This window comes from Myotis lucifugus, unplaced genomic scaffold (genome assembly GCF_000147115.1).
Source record: "Myotis lucifugus unplaced genomic scaffold, Myoluc2.0 scaffold_90, whole genome shotgun sequence".
Taxonomy (NCBI): domain Eukaryota; kingdom Metazoa; phylum Chordata; class Mammalia; order Chiroptera; family Vespertilionidae; genus Myotis; species Myotis lucifugus.
Window position 1 is genome coordinate 4,254,313 of NW_005871138.1, and position 23,293 is coordinate 4,277,605.

At 51.6% G+C, this 23,293-nt stretch overlaps 1 protein-coding gene and 1 pseudogene across 1 annotated transcript in view; one reads left to right on the forward strand and one right to left on the reverse strand.

Moving 5' to 3' along the window:
• The window catches only part of HNF4A (hepatocyte nuclear factor 4 alpha), a 24,432-nt gene extending 13,087 nt beyond the window's left edge, over positions 1-11,345 (reverse strand). The window contains exons 1-3 of the mRNA XM_023756268.1: positions 11,231-11,345; positions 7,132-7,306; positions 5,942-6,036 (exon numbers count right to left, since the gene is read on the reverse strand). Coding sequence (XP_023612036.1) covers positions 5,942-6,036; positions 7,132-7,306; positions 11,231-11,345 — 385 coding nt within the window. The remainder of the gene's footprint in view (positions 1-5,941; positions 6,037-7,131; positions 7,307-11,230) is intronic.
• Positions 11,346-13,883: 2,538 nt separating this feature from the next.
• LOC102418671 lies at positions 13,884-16,759 on the forward strand (annotated as a pseudogene).
• The last annotated feature ends 6,534 nt before the right edge of the window (positions 16,760-23,293 follow it).

Here is a 23,293-nt window from a genome sequence, read left to right on the forward strand (position 1 = left end):
GGAGGAGGGGAGGGCTGTGCCATGACGGATGAGGAATGGGTGAGGTGCAAGGGGAGAGAGTTCAGCCCTGACAGAGTTTCTGCAGGGCTATCCTGCAGGGAAGGAGGCACAGTTGGAGGTGGGTGTAGGAGGGGTGCGTCCAGGGGACAGAGCCCAGATCAACTTGTGGGAAGGAAGGGAGACAGATTCTAACCCAGCTTGTTAGAACTTTCTAAATGCCAAAGCTGCCTCAACACAGTGCAGGGACTGCAGGAGTGAACCACCCATCCCTAGAGGCATGCAAGACAATGATGACTTGGCAAAGGGCTTAAGGTGAGTCTTGAGCATTGAAGAGGGGATCTGTCTAGATAACAGATTTTCAAGCTCTGTTTTGGAAAAGGATCCCTTTCTTTCCAGATGAAAGTGTGTAAAACAAGCAAAATGAATTCCTCTGAGTGACAGGAGATGGCCCAGGGATTCCTGAACACTGAGGCAGAAGGCCTGGACAAGGGGATTGGGAGGCCTCGCCTGCCCTGGCGGTCTCATCCATCAGCAGGAGCTGCAAGGGATCCAGGCTACCCTTCTCAGAGACAGCAAAGGTACGCTGTCCTCCCCCTGCCCACTGCTGGGCTCTCTCCCAGGAACTCAGAGAGCTGGGGCCTGTGTCCACCAGGGCCCCGCACCCCACTGCGTGTCCCCTTCTGGGCCAGTCCTGGTCGGAGATATAAGATGGACCTGCTGCCTTGGCCCTATCCCTTGGACTCTGAGAAGCCTTCCTGTGCAATGAGGCTTGGCTGAAGGTGGAAGGAGGGAGGACGCGGTGGGAGGAGACCCAGTTCCTGTTCGGAATTGCCACTCGCTCTCTGTGTGCCAGCATAAGTCACTTCCTTTCTCTGGGCCTCAGTTGCCCCATCTATCAGCTTTTGCTTCCCAAATTGTCTCTCCCATCTCAGAAACAGGCAGTTTATTCCCCCACTTCCAGCCTGGGAGTCTTTCTCTCACATTCCAGCTCTACTCATGCCCCACGTGTGTGAGTGGTCCTTACGGAATCCATCCTGGCTCCCACTCTGCCTGGGCCCTGACTTCTCGGCCCTGGAGTAGTCCGGGACCTCCTCTCTGGTCCCTTTGCTTCCAGCCTTGCCCCTACAGTCCATGCACCTCTCAGGTCATACCCCTCCACGGCTCATTTTGGACCAGTGCCTCCCCATCTCCCTCGGAGTGAAGGCACAACTCTTCCCTGTGGCCCTTTCTCTCTGATCCTCTTCACTACTCTGTCCCCCAAACTTGCCTCACTGCTCCTCTGACACACTCTGGTGCTGCTGTTCCCACTGCCTGGAATTCTCTCCCCTATAGCTTAGCGGCATCTTCATGTCACTCCTGTCCCCATGCAAATGTCACCTTCTCAGAGGTACCCTCTCTGACCACTTGTCTGAGCGGCATTCCCCCCCTCACACTCTGCCCTGCATCCTGCTTCCTTCTTCCTCTTGGCACTTATTGTAGAATCATATGCTCATTTCTTTACTCTCTGTCTCTCTCTGAGAAGAAAAGCTCCAGAAAGAACTCCCTCTTGTTCACTTCTGTGGCCCCAGCGACTAGAACAGAGCCTGGCACATAGTAGGTGCTCAATTAATATTTGTTGAGTGAGTGATAAAAAGCTCTGTTTCTTGGGAGTACCCTAGGCCAGTGATGGCGAACTTATGACACGCGTGTCAGAGGTGACACGCGAACTCATTTTGTTGGTTGATTTTTCTTTGTTAAATGGCATTTAAATATATAAAATAAATATCAAAAATATAAGTCTTTGTTTTACTATGGTTGCAAATATCAAAAAATTTCTATATGTGACATGGCACCAGAGTTAAGTTAGGGTTTTTCAAAATGCTGACACGCCGAGGTCAAAAGGTTCGCCATCACTGCCCTAGGCCCTGTGTCTCAGTGGAACATTGACATCCCACCTATTCAACTGTCTCTGGATTTCACACATTGTTGAAATCAGAGAATGAAAGGCAGACAGTCAGTGGTTCTCAACCTTCCTAATGCCGCGACCCTTTAATACAGTTCCTCATGTTGTGGTGACCCCCAACCATAAAATTATTTTTGTTGCTACTTCATAACTGTAATTTTGCTACTGTTATGAATCGTAATGTAAATATCTGATATGCAGGATGTATTTTCAGGGGTCGCAACCCACAGGTTGAGAACCGCTGGAATGAAGCCAGGAGTCAGGGGGATAAAATACAAGATCCAAGATAAGAAATCTCTCCGGAGACCCACCACCCTGCATGGGGCCAGCTCCCAGAACCACTCCCCAGCCTTAGTCCTGCCCCACCTGCCCTGCCCACACCCTCCCACAGAGGCTGCCCGCACCCACCAGGGCGCCAGGAGGAGGCAGGCTGAATAAAAGGGCTGCTGTCAGCAGCTGCGGATTGGGCTCCTCAAGGTTAGGCCGGCCTTATCAGTGCCCGGCGCGAGCTCAGTCACGGAATGATGTTTTCCAAATGTTTGCTCAGTATTAGCAGGGTCGGGGACCTAATGTAACTCCTATTGAATATTAACCAACCTGGGCAGAGGCAGAGAGGAGGATGAGCTTGTCTTCTCAGAGAACCCCTGGATGGGGGCTACTAGGGGCTGAGCTGAGGTTCCAAGAAAGGGCCCACCACCAACCCACACCTCCTGCACACCTGCCTGCTTCCTGGTTCTAGGTGTCTAATTCCAGGAGCCTGCATTTGTCCTAGGACCACCAAGTAAGTGTCGGGTTATAGGAAAGAAGTCCCGACCTACTGTTAGGCCCCCTGGTCCCCAGGTTTCTCTCCAGAAAAACTTGCCACTCAGGCAACTCACTTTTGGCCACCATGGAATAAGCTCTGGCCAAGACTTACGGGTCTCTGAGATTCAGAGCCCTTCCCTGGGGTCAAGAGGAACTTTCAGGGATCTAGGCCCAAGATGATTCCCACGCTGGTCCCTCCCAGTTTCAATCCTGGGAGCTTGGTACCTGCCCAGCTCTGGGAGCCTGAGTTCTAGTCCTGACTCCACCCTTGAGTCAATCATGTCACTTCTCTTGTCTCAATTTCCCCATCTGTAAAGTGTATGAAGAAGTAGATTTGATAGCCTCATATACACCTGTCTTGTCTATAAATTTTGTTTGCAGCCCATGTCTTCCTGTCTAGTCTATAAATTTTGTTTGCAGCTCATTTAAAAAAATATATGTCAAGTACACAACATTATAATTTGACATCTGTATACTCTGCAAAGTGAGCTTCCTCAAAAGTCTAGTGACTATCCATCACCATACAATTCACCTTTCAGGGCTACTTTTGGGTTTAAATGACTGAATTCTGCTAAGACCATCAAGAAAGAAAAATGAAAACTTGTCCCAGCTCTTCTGATCCCTGTGGCTTCCAAGAATTTCTCTTGGCTTTGGGAAGTTCTTACCAGGCTATAAAACTTAGACAGAACTAGTAATATCCTTACTTCCCAGAGCTTGACCACAGTGGCAACTGAACACTTTGCTACCCTGGCCTATTCTCAAAGCAACCAAGGGACACGAGCACATGTCACAATCTTAACCCAGGTGTGTAAATAAGCACCAACATTTACTCGCCTACACTGACTTGCCATCAGCCAATCCTCCTATCCTCCTGACATGATGCCACCTTCTCTGAGCCAAGAAGCAATTTTCAAGGCTAAGCAAGGGCAGAATTGCCTGGTGCTCCCACTCCCCTTCTAGGAGCCAGGATGTGGGCCTGTGCCTCCTTGGCAGCTGAGGGGGAAGGCCGGGAAACAAACACACAAGTCTCAGTGCCTGTGGTGAGGCTCACAAAGCTGGGAGGGACCACTACCAACCCCCTCATCTTATAGAGTCCAGAAGGGGCCGAAACTTCCCTGAAGTGACACATGGGAAAATGACTGAATGCTTAACAAGAGACACATACAATGGCAGATCAAAGCTGGACCAGGCCACATACAGCCCAGGAAGGCTGCTCACCTTCTCCCACCTGCCTGTCACAAGGCCTGCGATTTTAACACGAGAGATTCATTCTCTTGAACCTAAAATCGTGACTGTGGGGTAATAGAATCACTGACTATTAGAACCATAGACTCTTAGGCCCTGAGACTATAGTTCTCAATCTTCCTCTTGTCACCAGCTCTTCATACATACAGGGGTGGGCAAAAGTAGGTTTACAGTTGTAGGTACGCAAAACAGTTTATTTTTGTATTGTTATCTATGATTGTATTACTACTACTACTACTACTACTACTACTACTACTATTAACCTACTTTTGCCTGCCTCTGTATATCACATCCCCATCTGCAGCATTTCTCATTCCACAGAGTGGTTCCCAACTTGGAGGTGAGAGTGGGTGAGAGAGGCTCCACACCACCGAACACCAGGCAGGGAGAGGTGGGGGGCATTCGTCCTCTGCAAAAGCTCCTGCCCCACTTTGAGAACCACTGAGGTCTGGATGCTAGAATGATGTTGAGAGCAGGAGGGGGCTACTCCTTCATAGGGTGAGCAGGCTCAGGTTTGCCACAGGACTCATGAGCTCACGCCAAGGCCCTATTAGGATGAGTCACAGAAGACCATTCCTAGGGAGGGAGCAGAGAAAACAAGGTCTCAGAGGCAAAGATGGGGAGGGGAGGTGACCACAGCCGAGCTCCTCTCCCCATTAGGCTCAGCAGGCTGGGTCCCAGGTTCCCGCTGTGGGGTGGGATGGGGGTAGGAGGTGTGCAGCACTAGACCAGAGGTCTAGCTGTGAGCTAGAAGTGAAGGCCTGGGGGCTAGTCCTAGAGCTGGGAAGTGTGAGTTGAGAGTAGAAAAAGATGAAGAGATTTGAAAATGGAAAGTTATTTTTAGAAGCAGTTAAACGATTTTTGCTTCCTGAGCTTGGGTTGAGTGTTCCTGAGGTATGGAGGGCATAAAGCAAGCAACATGGAGGTGTCGTCCAAATAGCCTGAACTTACGTTCAAAGCTCTGGATTCAAACCCCACATTCTGCATTGACCAGCTCTGGGGCCTTCAACAAGTTGCTGAGCCATTCTGGCCTCCATTCCTTCATCTATAATAATAGTGCCACCACAATGCCCTAACTGGTTTGGCTCAGTGGATAGAGCGTCGGCCTGCGGACTCAAGGGTCCCAGGTTCGATTCTGGTCAAGGGCATGTACCTTGGTTGTGGGCACATCCCCAGTAGGGAGTGTGCAGGAGGCAGCTGATTGACGTTTCTCTCTCATCGATGTTTCTAACTCCCTATTTCTCTCCCTTCCTCTCTGTAAAAAATCAATAAAATATATTTTTTTAAAAAGAAAGAATAATAGTACCACCACACACAGTTGTCATAAGAACAAAAGGAACTATCCATCATGGAAAAGCCCAGCCCAATGATTGGTGTCTGCTGGTATCAGGAGGCCTGGAGAGACCTCAATCAATGCACTGCGTCTTCCCCTTCTCCACTCCCCAGGACAAGTCCAGTGTCCTGCTCCCATTCCCTAGGATGGCAAAACTTGGACTCACCTGATACTCAAGCATGACGACTAAGGAACTGGGCACTTGTCCCTGGGACAGGAAGCTCAGGAGCAGAGCACCCCCCCCCCCCATATTTGCTGAGTCTGGGTAGTACATGGACATTTGCAATATCATTCTCTAGTCTAGACCTTTCTTAATGTTTGAAATAGTAAAGAAAAAACACCGGACTTGGCTGCCTTGTGGTGGAGAAGGCAGGCAGGGGTGGTGGTGGCTGGGAACCCGCACAGACACAGTGGGAGCTTATCTTTTCGAATCGTTCTCAAGACCAAGCCCAGCCCCTCCCTATGGTCAGATTTCTAGGCCCTTCCTTCTCTCAGCCATTAGTCAGTCACCCTGGGGCCTGTTCCTGAGTCATAAAGCTGTGTCCCCAGTTGTAAACGACTGTGGGGAGCTGTGGTGCGGGTGGGGCAGTGGTGGCAGGGGGAGGGCCGAAGCTCACCTTCCTTCTTCATGCCAGCCCGGAAGCACTTCTTGAGCCTGCAGTAGCGGCACTGGTTCCTCTTGTCTTTGTCCACCACGCACTGCCGACTAAATCTGGGGAGGGCTTTGGATGGTTGGATGGAAAAGGGACAGCCCTCCCGCCCTCGAGATTGAACTAGAACCCTGGCCATCTGGTTGATCCCCAGCCTCTTTGCTGCAACTAACCCTTCATCCCAGAAGTTCTCATGTTAACCATAAAAGCTCAATGGAGTCCAACCCTATCTTATTAAATGTAGGGAAACTGAGGCTCAGAGAGGCAACCCGTAGACCTGGATCACTCAGCCTGAGGTAGAGCCAGGTTGGGAACCCTAGTCCCTTGAGTATCAAAGCACCACTCTTTCCACCACATCCTACTAGTATGAGAGCTCGGAGGCCAGAGCAGGCTCCTGGTTATAGCTAACGGTCAATATGCGGTCCACTAAGCCAGAGATATAAGTAGAGGCAGTGCCTCACAGTGGCTAAGGGTGGGGCCCTGAGTATCAACCTGGGCTCTGCCATTGATTTGAGCTGGGTGACCTTGAACAAATTCCAAGCCCCCTCCATGCCACAGCTTCCTCCTCTATAAAATAGGAATAATAATAGTAACCACCTCAGAGGGGCGTTGACAGGGGGAAATAATACACGGATGGAGCCTGGCACAGTACCCACACATGGCAAATGCTCCCAACCGATGGCTATTGTTTTATTATTGCTGTCACGCAGATGCTTTTAAAGGAGGGATCTCCAAGGCTTTAGGAAGCCCTTGGGGCAGGTGGAAAGGCCTGGGGCCAATCTCCTATCTGCCCTAGAAAAAGCACCAGTTTGGGGGTTGGGCCCCATCCTCAGAGGCTTGATCCTAAGCCTCATGGGTCCTTATTTGCTAAGTGGGGAAATAACAGTGGGTGAGTGGACTTAGTATGGTTCCTGCATATAGTAAGGGCTCAATAAAGGGCAGCGATAGCTTTCTGATCCGTGAATGAGTTTCCTAGGATGGCTGTTCCCATCTGGAACCACCAGGCCTAGGAAACCAGAGGAGGCTTGAAGACCTAGAAGGGCGGATGCCTCTGGGGCCTAGTAGGGAGATGACAGACCCTGGGGAACATTGGCCCAAGTGTGCCTATTTCCCAGCTGGAGAAATCAAGACCCCGAGCAAGCGAGCGGGCTCCGCACCTGCAGGAGTACATGTGGTTCTTTCTCACGCTCCTCCGGAAGAAGCCCTTGCAGCCATCACAGCTTGAGGCGCCGTAGTGTTTGCCTGTGGCCCGGTCTCCACAGATGGCGCACAGGGCACTGACACCGAGGTTGTTGGTCGCGTTGAGGTTAGCACCTTCTGAGGGGGATGTGTCTGCACGAGAAGAAAAAAGAGGAGGACTCAGAAGCGCAGAAAGTCACCTCCTGGAGGCCCTGTTTTTCTGGTGGTTTAAATTTACAAACCAGTATGAATGTTGTGGGGAGCTCCCCAGGGCTTCAGCCTCAGCCAGAATGCCATGCCGTCCCCACTCCCTCAGTGACCTTGGACAAGCCCCTTGGCCATTTGGAACCCCTGTTTGGCATCTCTAACTTAGGTATCATTGTGACAGTGACTTCACAGAGTTGTTTGTGAGAGTCTGCTCCCCTCATGATGGAGACTGCTAGCCCAGCTTTCTCTGGGAAGTAATGAAAACTTGGCCACACTCTAGGATGCTTCCAGCCCTTATAGACCCTGATTGACTGGGCATAGAGGGCTGTGGAAGGGACAAATATTGCAGTGTCTGCCCAGAACCAGGTCTTGCCATTTATTTCTTATTGAGTGACCATGGCTAGGTGGGTCTCAGCTTAGTGTCCAGGGGCCCTGACAAGCCTCCTGGGAAATAAGAAGACATGCACCAAGGACTGTGGCTCGTTTGCCCTCCCGGGAGGGTCATGACAAGGAAATGTGCACCCCTCAAATACCTCTTGTCCCAGGGGCAAAAGCTGCTGCATCTACATAAATGTGAGGAGGCGTAAAAGAGGCAGGTGACAAAGATCTTGGATTGGATGCTGGGGTCTCTGGTGCTAGTACTGATGCTGCCACTAATTCGCCTGTGACCTTGGGCAAGTTTGTTTCCTTGCTTCAATTTCCCCGGGGCCTCAGTTTCCCTGAATGTAAACAGGGCAGTTCTACTGTTCTAATGGTTTTCAATTATTTTTTTAAAAATTCAGTAGCCGAACCCTCTTTTTATAAGCAAATCTTCCACCAAGGATAGACCTCTTGGAGGCGATGATAAACACTATGTCCCATCTCCCCTGAAGAGTGCATGCATGTGCACAGCACACGAAGCCGTAACACACTGTTCTCATAGAACCCTGAGGCCGACCTTGAATTCCTAGGGAACAACCAGTTAAGCACTGGAGAGGGGCATGGCGCTGCGGTAAGACCACAAAGTCTGGAGCCCTTTGCCCAGTTAGAATCCCAGCTTGCCCACCTCTTGCTGGTAGCCCTGTGACCTTGGCTGAATTAATTAACTTCTCGCCTTCCTTTCCTCAGTTGTAAAATAGGAGGAAAATGCCCTAAGGCTGTTGTGTGTTGTGGTGATTAGTCAAGTGTTCGTCACAGAATAAGCACGATATCAGCATTTGTGAAAGAACTTTTCTGCAGAAGAAAACTCTCAAGAGCACAAGACTTCCCGCCTCCATGTGCGAGCAGACTCCGCTGCATTTCATCCTGCCGTCACCTGGCTGAACATCTCCTAGTCTCCCGAGGGTGCCCAAGAGTGCGGCCCCCTCCACTTGGTGAATTATTCCTGGAGATGGGGATAATTGTTAAGCCGTGCTGGTGCCCTTTCTCCCTCAGCCTCGCCTCCCCAGACCCCTGGGAAGAGCTGACCCCACAATTTCTGGCCATTCAGGAGGAGGCTGGGGGAAGGGGTGCCCACATCCTGGGCAGGATGGGCTGGGTGTTGCCAAGTATATCGTCTCATCCCTGGAGTCAGCCCCATTCTCCAAGTGAGAACACCAAGGCCCAGAGAGGACAAGTGGCTTGCCCAGGGTCATCACACTGCTGGGAAGTAGAGGAGTCAGATATATGGCCCAGGGGTGCTGGGTGATTCTGGCCATTGCTGCCCTTGTTGGGGTGTCTACTGGGGTCTCTGCAGCAAGGAACCCCTGTTGCTTTTGGTTCTGAATCTGAGATGGGGACAGATGGGGAGCTATCCTTGGAGCCTTGGAGCTACCAGCCCAGGATGTATGCCAAACATAACCCCAACTCTCAGACCACTTCAAACTCTAGTAAAGAATGTAAACCCTTCTTATAGGCGTTCAGAGTTCCTGAGAGGACTCAGGTGGGGCCAGGACCAGTTACCAGTGCTAAGATATTAAGTACCTTATCTTATTTCATCCTCTGGTAAGCCCTGGGGTGGGTGCTATTATTTATTCCCATTTTACAGATGAAGAAACAGGTTGCAACAGGAAAGAATCTATGCCAGAATTTGAGCCCTAATCTTTCTGGCTCCAGGGCAGGAGGCTGCCTGTCTTCAGGTCACCCAATCAAGGGGCTTGGCTCTGCCTCGGGAGCACAGGATTCCTGGGAGCTGGAGGCATGCGCTCTGCAAAGTAGATGGCACCAACCCCAGGGAGCAGCCTGGGGCTGGGTTGTGGCCAGGAGTGTGACAGCACACATTGTCCTTTTGGGGTCACATGGCACCCACCTAGGGCAGCAGCTCCTTAGTTTACCATTTCCTGCATGTTTGTCCCTCAGTTCCTCACATGACCCTTGGATACTCCTAAAAGCTGGCCAGCAAGCAGACTTGGGGTGATTAAGCCCATTTTGTAGAAGAGACCAGGAGAAGAGGGGTGACATGCAGGTCATACAGTAAGTGGATGGCAGAGACAGGTGAGCAGTTGGTGAGACTGACTATGGACAGTGCCCACTGACCACAGGCAGAGCAGTCGCCTTTTTCCAGCTGAGCCAAACTGACCACAAGCCTTAGAGGCCTGGGCTGAAGCCACAGAGCCGGGGCAGGAAGGCAGGTGGCAGGCTGGCCTCGGCTGGCTGCCACCCACTTCTCCACCGAGGCTGACTTGCCACCAGTTAGGGACCTTTCTCTCCAGAAACTTCCTGGCTTTCAAGTCCCTTTCCTCCCCCAACCTCCTTGTGAAGGAGAACACTCCCCCCTCAGATGGCTCTCGGTGATTATAAACCTGGAGAGACACATACAAGCAATAAGATCTGCTCAAAGACAAATGGACATGTTGCTGATAAGAATCTCATTTGGTGAATGGCAACGTCAAAATTCTGCACATCATGTCTGCATAATCGTGCCCACCGAACAGCACCGGCCCCCAGGGCAAGGATGTGCACATATCCACAAGCAGGTACACACAGGGCACGAGTCAGAATGCCCATGCAGGAAACACAGGGCACACAAACAAACCCACATCCATGGTACATGTGTGCAAACATCCACAGTCACATGTACACACTCACCGCCACTTCCGTACATAAGACAAACACAGGCACCTCTAGAAACACCAACCAACACAAACCCACTCAATGTACAAACACAAACGAAAATGGACACAGAACAGGTGCACACAGACAAATGTGCACAAAGATGCAAATGGTTTCTGTGGGCACACAGTTGCCAACCCAGTATATCACCTCCCACCCACTTACAGGGGAACTCATGCGCGCGCACCACACCAAGAAGAGGCCATGATCACACACACACACACACACACACACACACACACACACACACACACTACTAACTGGTGTCTCATTTAGCAAAACTTCCCTGAGAGCTCCACTTTCTCTAAGTGGGGCATTCACCCCAGGAAAGTCTCAAAGACACCCTGAAACACAGGGCGCCTCCATCTACCGTCTCCAGGGACTGGACGTGCCTTTCCATCTCCCCGGACCTAGGCCCACGGGATTCAGGAAGGGGCCATGTTGGACCCAATTACTAGGGCTGGATGGGAAGAAGGAGCTCACCATCACGTCCCTGCTCCCAGTGACGCGCTGAGCAGGATGGTTTTGAGGTACGAGGGACTGGAAGGGCCTGACAGGGATTCCTGGGGCCACTTTTGCTGGGGATATGCTCTTGCAGGCCTCCCCTGGCCCAGAATGCCTCTGGTCACTGTGCTGGGCACATTTCCTTTCCCTGGCAACGCCCGTACTGGCCTATCAGACCAACCTGGCCATCGTCTATCATTCTCCTCCCAACCCCAAACTGAGTGCCGGAGACCTGCTCCCACACCTGGGCACACCTGCCCCCAACTGGCATTCCTGGGCACACGTGCCTCCACCTACCATTGCCCATCGTCAACACCTGCACATTCTCAAATTCCAGGGTGGTGTAGGCTGGGTCCAGCGCAGCACTGTAGTCGGCCATGTCCATGTCGACCAGGGTTTTGGAGAGGCGCATCCTCCCCCTCCACTCCTCAGTCACTTGCCCTGCCCAGGATGCCCACCCGGAAGGCTCCAGGCCGAGCCGGCCCCCGCCCTTCACCCTCCCCCTGCCTCCTCCCAGGTGCACTCTCTGCCTTCCTGCCTTTCAAACTGTCCTCTGGGAGGATCTCCCGGAGTCTGGGCCTAGCCTCCCAGAAGGGGTGGAGGCTCTGCCAGGGAGGGGTGGGGGTTAATGGTTAATCGGCTCCCCCACTGGTGGATAGTCTGGGCGGGGCTGCAGGGATTTGGCTGTTTGTTGGTTTCTGCCTGACACCAGGGGTGCTACTACAACTGGTGGGGCCTTACTCACCAATATTCAGTTATTGATTCTGCAAGATGGAGAGGCTAACTCATCAGCACTCATTTGACCCCCTGACTCAGCCACCCGCCAAGTCATTGTCACTCCAAGTCAGGCATTCTAGCTGATATGCTGGGACGCTGAGAGCCACCACCAAGGGGCCCTAATTCAATGACTTCCCAAATCATTGACTTTTACCCTTAATGCTCTTACAGATAAGCTGCCTCATGGCTCATGAATTAAAAACCCAAATCCCAGGCCAGATGCCAATCTTCTGGATCCTCGTCCTGGGAGCTTCCTTCCCATTTCCTACTTCCTTTAGGGGCAGAATGGATAGGCAGTTTGGTAGGGCCAGACTCACCTCTGGTTCCACTCCCCTGCTCCCCAGCACCCCACTCTGGCCACCATAGCTCCACAGCGCCCAGCTGCTCAGGCCCAGACCACCTCCATCTCCCATTTCCCTGTCACAGCCTCCTGGTTCCCTCCCTCCCTCGCCCCAGAACAGGCAGAGACAAGGCTTGCAGCCCCACAGGCCTGGGTTTACAGTCAGAAACCTACCGCCTACTAATCGTGACCTTGGGCAAATTATTTTGGGTGAAATACATTTTGTAGAGGAGGAAACTGAGACTCAATCAAGTGCCAGGGTGGTCTGAGTGTTAAGTGAGATGGCATTTAAAATGCACCAAACGGTGCCTAGCAAGTATCCTTCCCTTCTGCTCCCTGACACCCCTTCTTGTCTCCCTCATTCCTCTCCACCGTCTCCTGCCTTTGGAGTGGGCATTGTGGGAATGCCACCTGAGCAGCTGCACACTGGGGTCTTGGGCTTGGTTTAATGCTCTGCTGTTGCTGAAATTCTTAATAATTTCTGAACATAGGGCCCTGCCTTTTCATTTTGGACTGGGCCCTGGACATGGTGCAGCTGGTCCTGTCCGCCTTTAGCTCATGGCTCATCCATTTCTCCTCATACCTCCAGTCCTCATTGCCCTCTCCACAGACACTTCCATGAGCTCCCAATCTAGCTGGAGAGGTAAGGTTGCAAAGTGAAAGGTAGAAATCACTGGGCAGAGGTAGAAGGACCGAGGCTTGGTGGCCTGGGAGCCTGTCCTCTTTCAGCTGAAAGGACTAAGGTGGCAGGATTTGTTAAAACAGTAAGCAAGAGTGGGTGAATTAGTGAGAGTAGGTGAATTGGTGAGTGAACTAATGAGTGGGTGGGTGAATGAGTGAGTGAATTTGCCCAGCCAGTGTGGCTCAGTGGTTGAGCATCTTCCCATGAACCAGGAGGTCACGGTTCCATTCCAAGTCAGGGCCGGTGCCTGGGTTTCAGGCTTAATCCACAGTAGGGGGCATGCAGGAGGCAGCTACCAATGATTCTCTCTCATCATTGATATTTCTCTCTCTCTTTTCCTCTCTCTGAAATCAATAAAAAGAAAAAAAAAAGAGTGAGTGATTACAGACAGGGTGAATTCATGTGTGAATGAGTGAATTAATGAGTGGGTAAATTAGTGAACTAATGAGTAAATGAGTAAATAGATGGATGAATTAATGCGTAGGCAAATCAGTGGGAGAGGCGGTGTATGTTTGAGGGGGGTGTGGAGGCACCCTCCTCATATTCTTTCAATTATTAAAAGCCTTCTCTCTGCCCTGCGTAGCTTTGTTCTCCCAGAGCTGAGATAAGTGGGGTGGGAGGTGGGGAGAGCAATTGTTCAGAAGGAGAAGAGAGGCTGGATTTGTGGTCGAGAGACCTGAGTTTAGGAATTAGCTCTGTCACCATTCAGATAACTTTGTTTAAATCACATCTCTCTCAGGGTCTCAATTTCCCTCTCTGTAGAATGGGGAGCAGATCCTGGCCCATTTGTTATATCAGGATAAGAACCCAAGGGAGGGAGAGAGTGCTCCCCGCCACATCCCACACTTTGAGATTCCATAAGGGCCTGAAGAAGAAGATTTCAACTACTGGTGGGTCCCCCCGACCCCCAGGGACATCTGATCCTGACTCCAGTGGCCTTGGGGGCGGTGCTGAGCTGGGCTGGAGACCTGACTAAGGGATAAGCACAAAGGGGAAGGAGGGGCAGCTCTGGGGGGGTGCCTCCAAGGGCTGACTCCAGGTCCTGCCACCTGTCTGGCACCTGTGACAAGACACACACAGCTACTCCTCTCATAATCTAGCAATACATGCTACACATAGAGGCACATTCCAGTCTTTCCAACTTGCCAGGCACGATGGCTCCCGCAAAGAAGGGTGGCGAGAAGAAGAAGGGCCGCTCCGCCATCAACGAGGTGGTGAGCAGGGAGTACACTATCAACATCCACAAGCGCATCCATCGCGTGGGTTTCAAGAGGCGTGTCCCTTGGGCACTCAAGGAGACCTGGGAATTTGCCATGAAGGAGACGGGGACTCCAGACGTGTGCATTGAGGCCAGGCTGAACAAAGCTGTCTGGCCAAAGGAATAAGGAATGGCCCATATCGTATCCGGGTACGTTTGTCCAGAAAACGTAATGAGGATGAATACCTTGGTCGCCAGTGTGACCAGTGGGTCAAGAGTCAACTGTGTACCTTGGTCGCTTATGTACCTGTCACCACTTTCAAAAATCTACAGTTAGCCCTGACTGGTTTGGCTCAGTGGATAGAGCGTCGGCCTGCGGACCAAAGGGTCCCGGGTTCGATTCCAGTCAAGGGCATGTACCTTGGTTGTGGGCATATTCCCAGTGCGGGGTGTGCAAGAGGCAGCTGATCGATGTTCCTCTCTCATTGATGTTTCTAACTCTCTATCCCTCTCCCTCGCTGTAAAAAATCAATAAAATATATTTTTAAAAAATCTACAGTTAATGTGGATGACAACTAACTGCTGTTTGTTGAATAAAGTTATGAAACTCACACACACAAAAAAGAGGCACATTCCACATTTCCAAAAGTGGACTGTGATTGTTGGCATGTCAGAGTTTAATTGGTAACAAATATAACAATCTTTCACTCTCTATAGATGACACTTAGATTGAATCCAATAAGGTCTATGATCAACTAGGTTGAGCCATGTCATGCCACTTACATGACCGGTTGCATACAAGAACGACCAGGTAGACAGCCTGCACATGACAAGCAGTATACAAACCATGACATACGCACTCTACCAAATGTACAACATATGACCTACTGTCTATGAGGTACATTCCTGAAACCTATTTCATACCCCAGACATATCCTACCCATCACAATGTACCCAAAAAGTAAATCTACCCACTCCTGAACTATATAACTTATGTAATCCATTACATACATGATTTACCCCACCCTTAGCTGATGCCAAACAATGTATTCTAGATACTTGTTCCTCATCTAAACAACCCACCACCTATAAGATCTACTGGCTCTGTGGTCTCAGGCAAGTTATTATTTTGAAGCCTTGGTTTCTCCTTCGGTAAAATGGGCCTACTTTGTAGTTTCCTGCGACAATTAAATGAGATACTACTATAAGGTTGTTAGTTCCACCTCCAGGCCCCACCCAAACCCCAACCCGTAGGATCAACCACAGATCTTGAAATCAGAAAGACCTGGGTCAAAATCCAGGCACTGCCAGCTTCCCAAACTTTGTGACCGCAGGTTCCTCCTCACTCAGCCTTAGTTTGGCATTAGATAGATGGGTTGACGTGTTCTTCACAGTGACAGTTGGGCTATAATGGCCAAGTGTAGGCAGATAGTGCAATAGTAGCAATTGCTGTCATTGGTGGTTGACTCTTGACCCACTGGTCACATAATCAGGACCCCTGCACAGAAGAGCTCCTAGCGATGGCATGCCCAGCCCTAAGCAAACCCTGGCCTCCACACCATCAACTCAGCAGCCCTCTTTTATTAAAATTTTTATCAGAGCTTATTTGAGCCAAACTACTGACATATACCAGGGATCAAGATCTCAAATGCTCCTCAGCAGCCCTCTTTACCTCTGCCCCGCCCCCTCGGGCCATCAGACCCCAGCTCAACATGCAACAGCTCCCAGGGAATGAATAGCAAAGGCCCTCGGAGCTCGCCCAGAGGACAACCCCATGTTGCAGATGGAGAAACTAAGGCCTCGGGAAGGAAAGGAGGGGGGGCTTTTAGTGATGCCCTGGGTCGCCGGGTGTTGGGGAAGGATGGCTGAGACCAGCTGTGGGCAGGGTGCTCAGGCATCTGGTGTGGACCGTGGCTAAGGGAGCTGCCACTGTGAGCCACATATTCTTCTTTTAAATTATAATAATGGCTAATGTTTCTGGAGAGTCTGTGCTAGACCCAGAGCTGAGAACTTTTCACTGTTCTCCCTTTACAAATGACAAAACAGAGACGCTGGGAGGTGGTGTGACTTGCCTAAGGCCACACAGGTCATGACAAGAGGGGACGTGATCTGAGCTCTAGTCTGACTCCGGAGCTGAGGGCTTCAACCCCTACATGCTGCCTCTGTCCTGGGGCCCCACAAAATAAGCTCAGAATCCTGGCGCACTGGGCTGGCGGGTCCACGGTCCGGGTCCTGCCAGGAGCCCAGAGACCTGAGAAGCGAAGGAGCCTGTCCCCGGCGTGTGCAAGTTCAGGGGCATCCTCCAGAGCCCGGCTCCCCGGGCCGCCTGGCACCTTTGCGTCCCCTGGGTACTCCCCACCTGCTATCTCCTGTTTCTTCTCCCCACCCACCGCTTGTGGTGCGGGAACCAGGGACTTATCAAGACAAAGAACAAAAGTCGTGGGGGAAAGAAGCCAAGAGCCATCTCTACTCTGGGGTAGGGCCCTTCAGTTTTGCCCCTTTGAAATTTCAAATTCCAGTTTGTGGACAAAGTCCTAAGTTTCTCACAATATAGGTCCCCAACCACTGACCAAACTCCAGTCCAGGCAGCCAGCAGGCCCAGGGCTGCTTCCTTTGGCAGCTCCCAAGGTCTGGGAGGAAGAGGTCCTGCCCCAGGGGGTCTGTCAGGCCATTCCTGCAGCTCCATCCCACCCCACAGGGACCCTTGCCTCGCACCTGAGAGGAGCCCTCTTCCTGGAGCTGGGATCTGATGCTTGTTGGCCCCGACAGCAGATACCAGGTAGGCACCTTCCGTGTTCTGGGCACCTTTTCTGTCCCCTAGACTCCTAAAACACTGCTCATACCATCCTCCTCACCCCGGGGTACAGGCCACGTGGACTTAATCTAATTATGACCTCGCAGAAGTTCGAGACATTTGGTGGATGAGGACATTGAGCCCCAGGGGAGTGGCTGCAGGTTGAGCCACAGACCCGGCCCCTCGCTAAGCCCCACAGGGTGGAAGGAACATACTCCAGGCCACGCAGCGGTAGTGGGGGAGCTTTGCCTTAACAAGAAGACCACAAGCTCTGGGAGGGCCCCTTTTACCCACCACAGCCCTCGAGGGTCTACCGCTTGCAGACCCGGGGTGGCGGTGTGTGTTCACTCAGTGACGGGTGGCCACTGGGTTGCCATGAGAGGAAGATGAGGGAGCTTGGGGCTGAAGGCCAGTGGGTTTGGAAGGAAACAACATTCATGTGGTTAACTGATAACTGAGCCCCATCCTTGGGCCTCCAGGAGCCTCCTTCCTCCCTGTCCTCAGCACAATTAAGACGAACTTACCTGCCTGCTAATCATTGCTGAGCCTGTTGATTTTGCCTTAAAAAATTAACTGGGCATGAGTTTGCGGTTTGCTTCACCCCTAACCCTGAAAAGATCTGGGTGGGCAGGAGGCCGCCCAGGTTATGCAAGAGGCCGCTGGCCTCCCCACGCACATCCTCTGCCTGCCCTCCAAAGGGGAGGTTTTGCTTAAGAGTCAACAGTTTGCTTGTTCCCCCTGTTCTGGGTCCTGAGCAAATTTGCTCTGTTACCAAAGAGAGATAAAGGCAGCTGGGGGGAAGCTTTCCATGTGAAGTGGCAGCTTTTGAGCTTGGGATTCGAGAATCCTGCAGTGTCAGAGCCAGGAGAGCTGTAGGAGGAGGTGGCCTGGGGCCTTTCAAAGTGGGTTCTGAGGTTCCCAGGAGCTAAGGGAGTGTGTGCACAGGCCCTGCTTCACCCAGTGCCTGCCTCTCAGGTGTGCTGGTCCTCAATAATTCATTTGAAAGGTTGAGCCAGGTACAGGTAATGAGAACTGGAAGACTGCTGGTCCAGACTCATCCCCTCAGTCATTGTACAGATGGGGAGCTGGAGGCCAGAGGGGGGAAGCAACAGGTCACCCCGGGTATCCTGGGTCTCCAGCTAGGATCGGGAAGACAGGGGCTCTCTCTGGGACTCAGTGATGTATTCTGGATATTAGTGAACAAATGGCACTTAAACGCCCTCTTCCACCATTCACCCTCCCTCCCGGAGCTGGCTGGGGTCAGAGCGGCACCTGAGAGCAACCAGAAGGCCTAAGTCAGGGAACTCACCTGGCTTTGTGTCCTGTGGGTCCTCAAGGAGCAGCCATGAGCTGAAACCAGGGGCTCCAAGTTCTAACTCATTTAGCCACGTCCTCTCTCTGCAGGCATCAGGCCATAGAGAAAAACGCAGAGCCCTATGCTGACAATCCCTCTGTGCCTCCGTTTCCTCACCTGTAAGTTGGGAATAACAATCCCTAACTCCTTGGGTTGTTGTGAGGATAAAATGGACTGAGACGTAGGCAATGATAATCATGCCGATGTTCATAAAGTTGTTTTTCTTTTGGGGGGGGGGGTCGCTCATTAATCTTCACAGCTGCTCTGTGAGGTAGGTAATGTTTTTATCACCCAGACCTGAGGCACAGAAAGGTTGTCATATGCCAACCTCACACCGCTTATAAGAAACAAGAGCTGGAGTTCCAACCCGAACAGTCTGGCTCCAGAGTCTGTGTTCCTAGCTCCAAGGCCACCCTACCCTCCAGGGCTGGTACACAGTAGGTGCTCAATGACAAGTGTCCAGTATGAGGATAAGATAAGCTCCATCCCAAGACACAGGTGGGCTTTATGCATGGCATGGGCTTTGAGGGCTGGAAGGCGGGAGAAGAAAGACAAGTCTCTATGCTGGAGTGGTTGGGGATGGATTCCTGGAGAAGGAGCATCCTGGGCAGAGAAAATGTCTAGAAGTGGAGAACACAGTAGGTGATGGGGGAGGGCACGGAAGCTGCTGTGGCCAGAGAGCAGGGCATTGTGGGAGACACAGGGTAGAGAATGTGGTCTGGAAAATGATCAGGAAGGAAGCCAGGAGGACTTGGATCTGTGTGGGCGGGGCCTCCCCACAGGCTGTCTCCTGCCAGGTGGCTTGTGACTTCTGGGCTAAGGCTGTTGCTATCCTGTTTATGTTTCTCTCTCCTGGTTATGATCCTGACTTTATCTGCAGAAGTGACCTTGGGAGTTAGATGGGGCCTGCCCAACCTCTGTGGGGCCTAAAGGATGATGGGGAGCCCCTGCCTGGCTCAGGCCCTGCTCTTGGGGTGAGGGATGAACCCATATCCCAGAAACTACCCTTGGTCTCCCTGCACCCTTATTCTAAAGGGCTCCAGGAGATGGCTGAAGTGAAGCGTTTGGGAATCCTGAGACTCAGAGCAGGGCCACTGCATATAGGGTACAGGTTGCTCACTGAACGAAGGTTCTCTGGCTAAGGCGGCAAATGGAGGTGGAAATCCAGCCCTTGTGCCACTTACCAAGCCAAGTGCCCATGGGGATTTGCCTGCCCAGAGGGAGGTGGGGACGGTCAGCCCTGCCCCGGCTCTGTTTCCAGCCATTATGTGACCTTGGGCAAGTTTATTTCCCTCCCTGGTCTTGGTTTCCCATTTGAAAAGTTGTCTAGCATAAAGCAGAGATGCAACCCAGATAGTGAATTAGAATTGCCTAGGGCCTTTAAAAAATACTGATGTCCAAGCTACCATGATAGCAGGGGTGGGTGGGTTCGAGGTATCAGTATTTTTTTAAGCTTTGGTGATTCTGATGTGCAGCCAAGATTGAGACCCACTGTAGAAGGGCTTGAAATTTGGAGCAGAAAAGGCCTAGTTGTGCATTCAAGTTCTACAACTTACTAGTTGCACCTTCAGTAAGTCTCAGTTTGCCCATCTGCAAGGTGGGAATGACAACAGCTTCCTCATAGAGTCAGAATGCCAATTCAGTGAGAGGATATTCAGACAGTGCCTGGCTCTGTGGCCAGCAAGTAGGAAGCTCCTGATCCAGGCCTTCCAGGAAGCCTGACAGTATCCATGGCCATTATTTTGCTACTGGCAAAATGAGACTGACTGAAAATAAAGGGCACAAGAATTCAGAGACTCGGAGTTAGGCTTTCTCTGTTCCTTTAATCAGCTCCTAGTGCATGGGTCTCCATCTTCACTGCACACCTGTCATCCTAATGAGGTACGTGTGATGATGATGATTTGATAGTTTACCTAATTTGTTAACATTTTAAACTTTATTTTTTAATCAGCACTACCTTTGGATGGTCCCCAAATCAAAACAATATAAAAGATGCACTTTGAGAAGTCTTGCTTCCTCCCCTGTGTATGCCCACCAGTCCACTCCCCTCTTCACATAGGTAACCACTTCTCTTATTTTCCTGTGTATCCTCCAAGTTTTCTTGAGGCAGCATATAAGGTCATCTATCATCATCCACGCCCCTTACACTGTTCTGTACCCTTCTTGCTCATTTAACAGTGGAGCTTGCAGATTTTTCCATAGCATTTGTGAGCAAGCTTTGAGGAAGGGTTCTTGCCCCCTTCACACCTGAGGAAACTGAGGCTCAGACTGCTGAGTCAATGGTGTCAGCTCTCTCTGCCCAGCTCCGGAGAAGGTGTTTGTCCCCCTGCCCCACTGTGGCCTTCAAGGAGCCTACACTTCTCCAGGGCAGGCCTGGCAGGGGGCGGGGTGGGGGTGGACTGTCGGGGCCTCCACTGTATCTGGGCACCAAAGTCACAGAGGGGATAAAGCAGGAAAGAGAAATGTTTATAAAGTCATCCAGATGGTAACCCAGTGAGGGGATGGTCCCTGGATGGGACAATTCGGGCCTGGTGGTCGTGGCCTCCAGCAGAGTGGAGCCTCCCGGGAACTCTGCCAGCCTCAGGCTGTGCTGGTGGCCGGGGAGGGCAGCGGAGGGGAGGCAGGGAGGGAAGGGAAGGCCCAGGGCAAAGAAGACTGAGGGGGCCCTATTCCTACAAGTCAAGGAGGGGGATTTGGAATTCAAGACAGAGGGGACATTTTGAGCAAATGTTTTCTGCTCAGGCTACCTCAGGGCTCCCCCGGGATTCTTGAACTGCTTCGGTTTGCTGACTCACTAACCCTGGACAAGTCACTTTCTCACTCTATGCCTCAATTTCCCCAAAGCAAAAATGAAGAAGATTGGGTAGCTGGTCTTTAGTTAGCTTTGAAGCACTCTTAAAAGACTCTGTGAGGCTCTCCTTACCTTGTTGAGGAAATCTGAATGCTGCCTTGATTAGAATGGGGTGAGCCCATCTGGGCCCTGGGCCTTCCTGGGGTGGGGGCTAGGAGTACAAGGTCTCTACCCTGCTCCAAATCTGGACTCCTCCCCTGGGTCCTGTGTCTCTCTCCCATCCCCATCCTCCTCTCCAGTTAGATGTGGAGTTGGGACCATACCTGGTGGGTCCCGGGGGAAGCCCTGGCCCCAGTCTGACATCGTCCTCCTGGTGCTATGGGGTCCCACACAGTGGGCAACCGCTTCATCCTTGAGGGAGCTCCCACTGCCACCCTGGCACCCAGGACCCTTAAGGGCTGCTGGACAGTTAATCTCTTAATACTGGTCACAATGAGATTTCAGGGATGGTGGGAGGCGGTCCCATGGAAACTGCAGATCCGCCCAGGACCCATGCAAGGAATTAGCCACAGGGGTGAGCAAGGGGGTTCTAGAGGCCCAACCCAAACAGGAATGGGAGACAGTGGCCTGGACTCCTGGGTCCTGCCCCAGCCCCCCTGTTGTCCCTCTGGAGAGTGTGTGAGATAAACCATCCGTCTCAGACTGCCTCCGTGTTCTCCTGCTACACCAGACGGAGCCATATTCACAGGGAGGACCCTGTCACCTGTCTGGGCCTTAGTTTCCTCATTCTCCAATTGGGGTGAGAATGCTCAACCCACAGGCTTTTCTAGAAGAGTGCAGGCCTCAGAGCCTGCCAGGCCTGAGTCTGAAGCTAAGCTTTTTCCACGCAGACTGTAGCCCTAGGCCAGCGACTTCACTTCTCTGAGTTTCAATTTCCTCATCCATACAATGGGCACAATCACTGACTGGTGAGTACTGATGCTCAGTGAATGTGAGTCTCCTCACCTCTTTCTGAGCCCCACCTACACTGCACAGCTGCCCCCATCCCAGCCACTTGCAGTTTTCAAAATCCCACAGCCTTGTCTCTGGCCTTTACACATGCCAGGCCTTCTGCCCAGAGCAGCGGTCACACCTCTTTCTTCAAATTCTCATCGTCTAAGTCCCATCTTAGCCATCTTCCTCCGGGCAGTCCTGCTGGCTTGGGCAGGGGCCACTCCTCCTCGAGCTCCCACAGTCCCCACTGCTTTACATCATCGGAGTGTAATCCAGTGGTGGTCACTGGTTATTTGTCTGCCTCTTCCTCTTTGACCCTTATATTCCCAGAACCTAGCTGGAACTTAATATAATGGGTGGGATGAATAAATGAAGGAAGGAATCTGTCCATCTAATCTTTCAACATTTATCCAGCCCCTTCCATGTGCACTGTTGTGGATGGTTGAGCAAATAAAGATACAGGATGCCCAATTAAATTTGAATTTCAAATAAACGATGAATAATTATTTTAGTGTAAGTATGTACCAAATAACACCTGGGGCACCCTTATACTTAAAACTCTTTGTTGTTTATCCTCAAGTTCAAATGTAACTGGGTGTTCTGTATTGGATCTGGCCATCCTATTCCCTCCTCCACAGAACTCCATTTCGGTGGGAGGCACAGTGGAAATAGTATGCAAGCAATTAAAAAAGAGACGAATTTCAAATGCTGGATGTAATAGCGCCTGGGGACTGTAGGGATTATTTCTGCATAGGGTGGTCTCTGAGCTAGTGGCCTTTATCCTCAAGGGACAGTTATAAGCTGCAGTGTGATGCTACTGTGTAAAAGTCCTTTCAGGATCTTAAAGGGCGCCGTGGAGGCTGTTAAACTTGAGAAAAGGGCTCAGAAGCAAGCAGAAGGGGCAGCAGAGGGAGGGCAGCTGCTGAGTCTCACCTGACAAGACTCCACAATTTTGTAATTTGGATCTGAGCCTTCACAAACCTTCGCGAACTCGCGGCCCCACCCCTCCGTCAGCCAATGTCCTCTGCGGGGCTGAGAGCCAGAGGAAGGGGCCGTAGGGGCTGTGCAAAGAAGCGTGGCCACCTGTCTCCCAGCTGCCCTGGGACGCCGCGCAAAGCCGAAGGGCGTCCGTCAGAAAGCGGCCCAGAGGCACCGCAGCGCCGCGCTTTGAGCGTCTTTGGGCTCCTCCTAGTGGCCAACACAAGAACTGGCTCTCAGAAACTTTTAAATAACCACACGAGCTTCACCAATCACAGGGAAAGTTGCATTACAATCCCACCAATCACAGGCCCAGACGGACAACTCTCTCCCAACTCAGCGGAAGACAGCCCAACACAACTCACTTGGCTTAGTTAGGGACAAGCTAAATTCCCTCCTGTCACACACCAACACCTGGCCACTGCACCTATAAGGACGCAAGATTTTAAAACG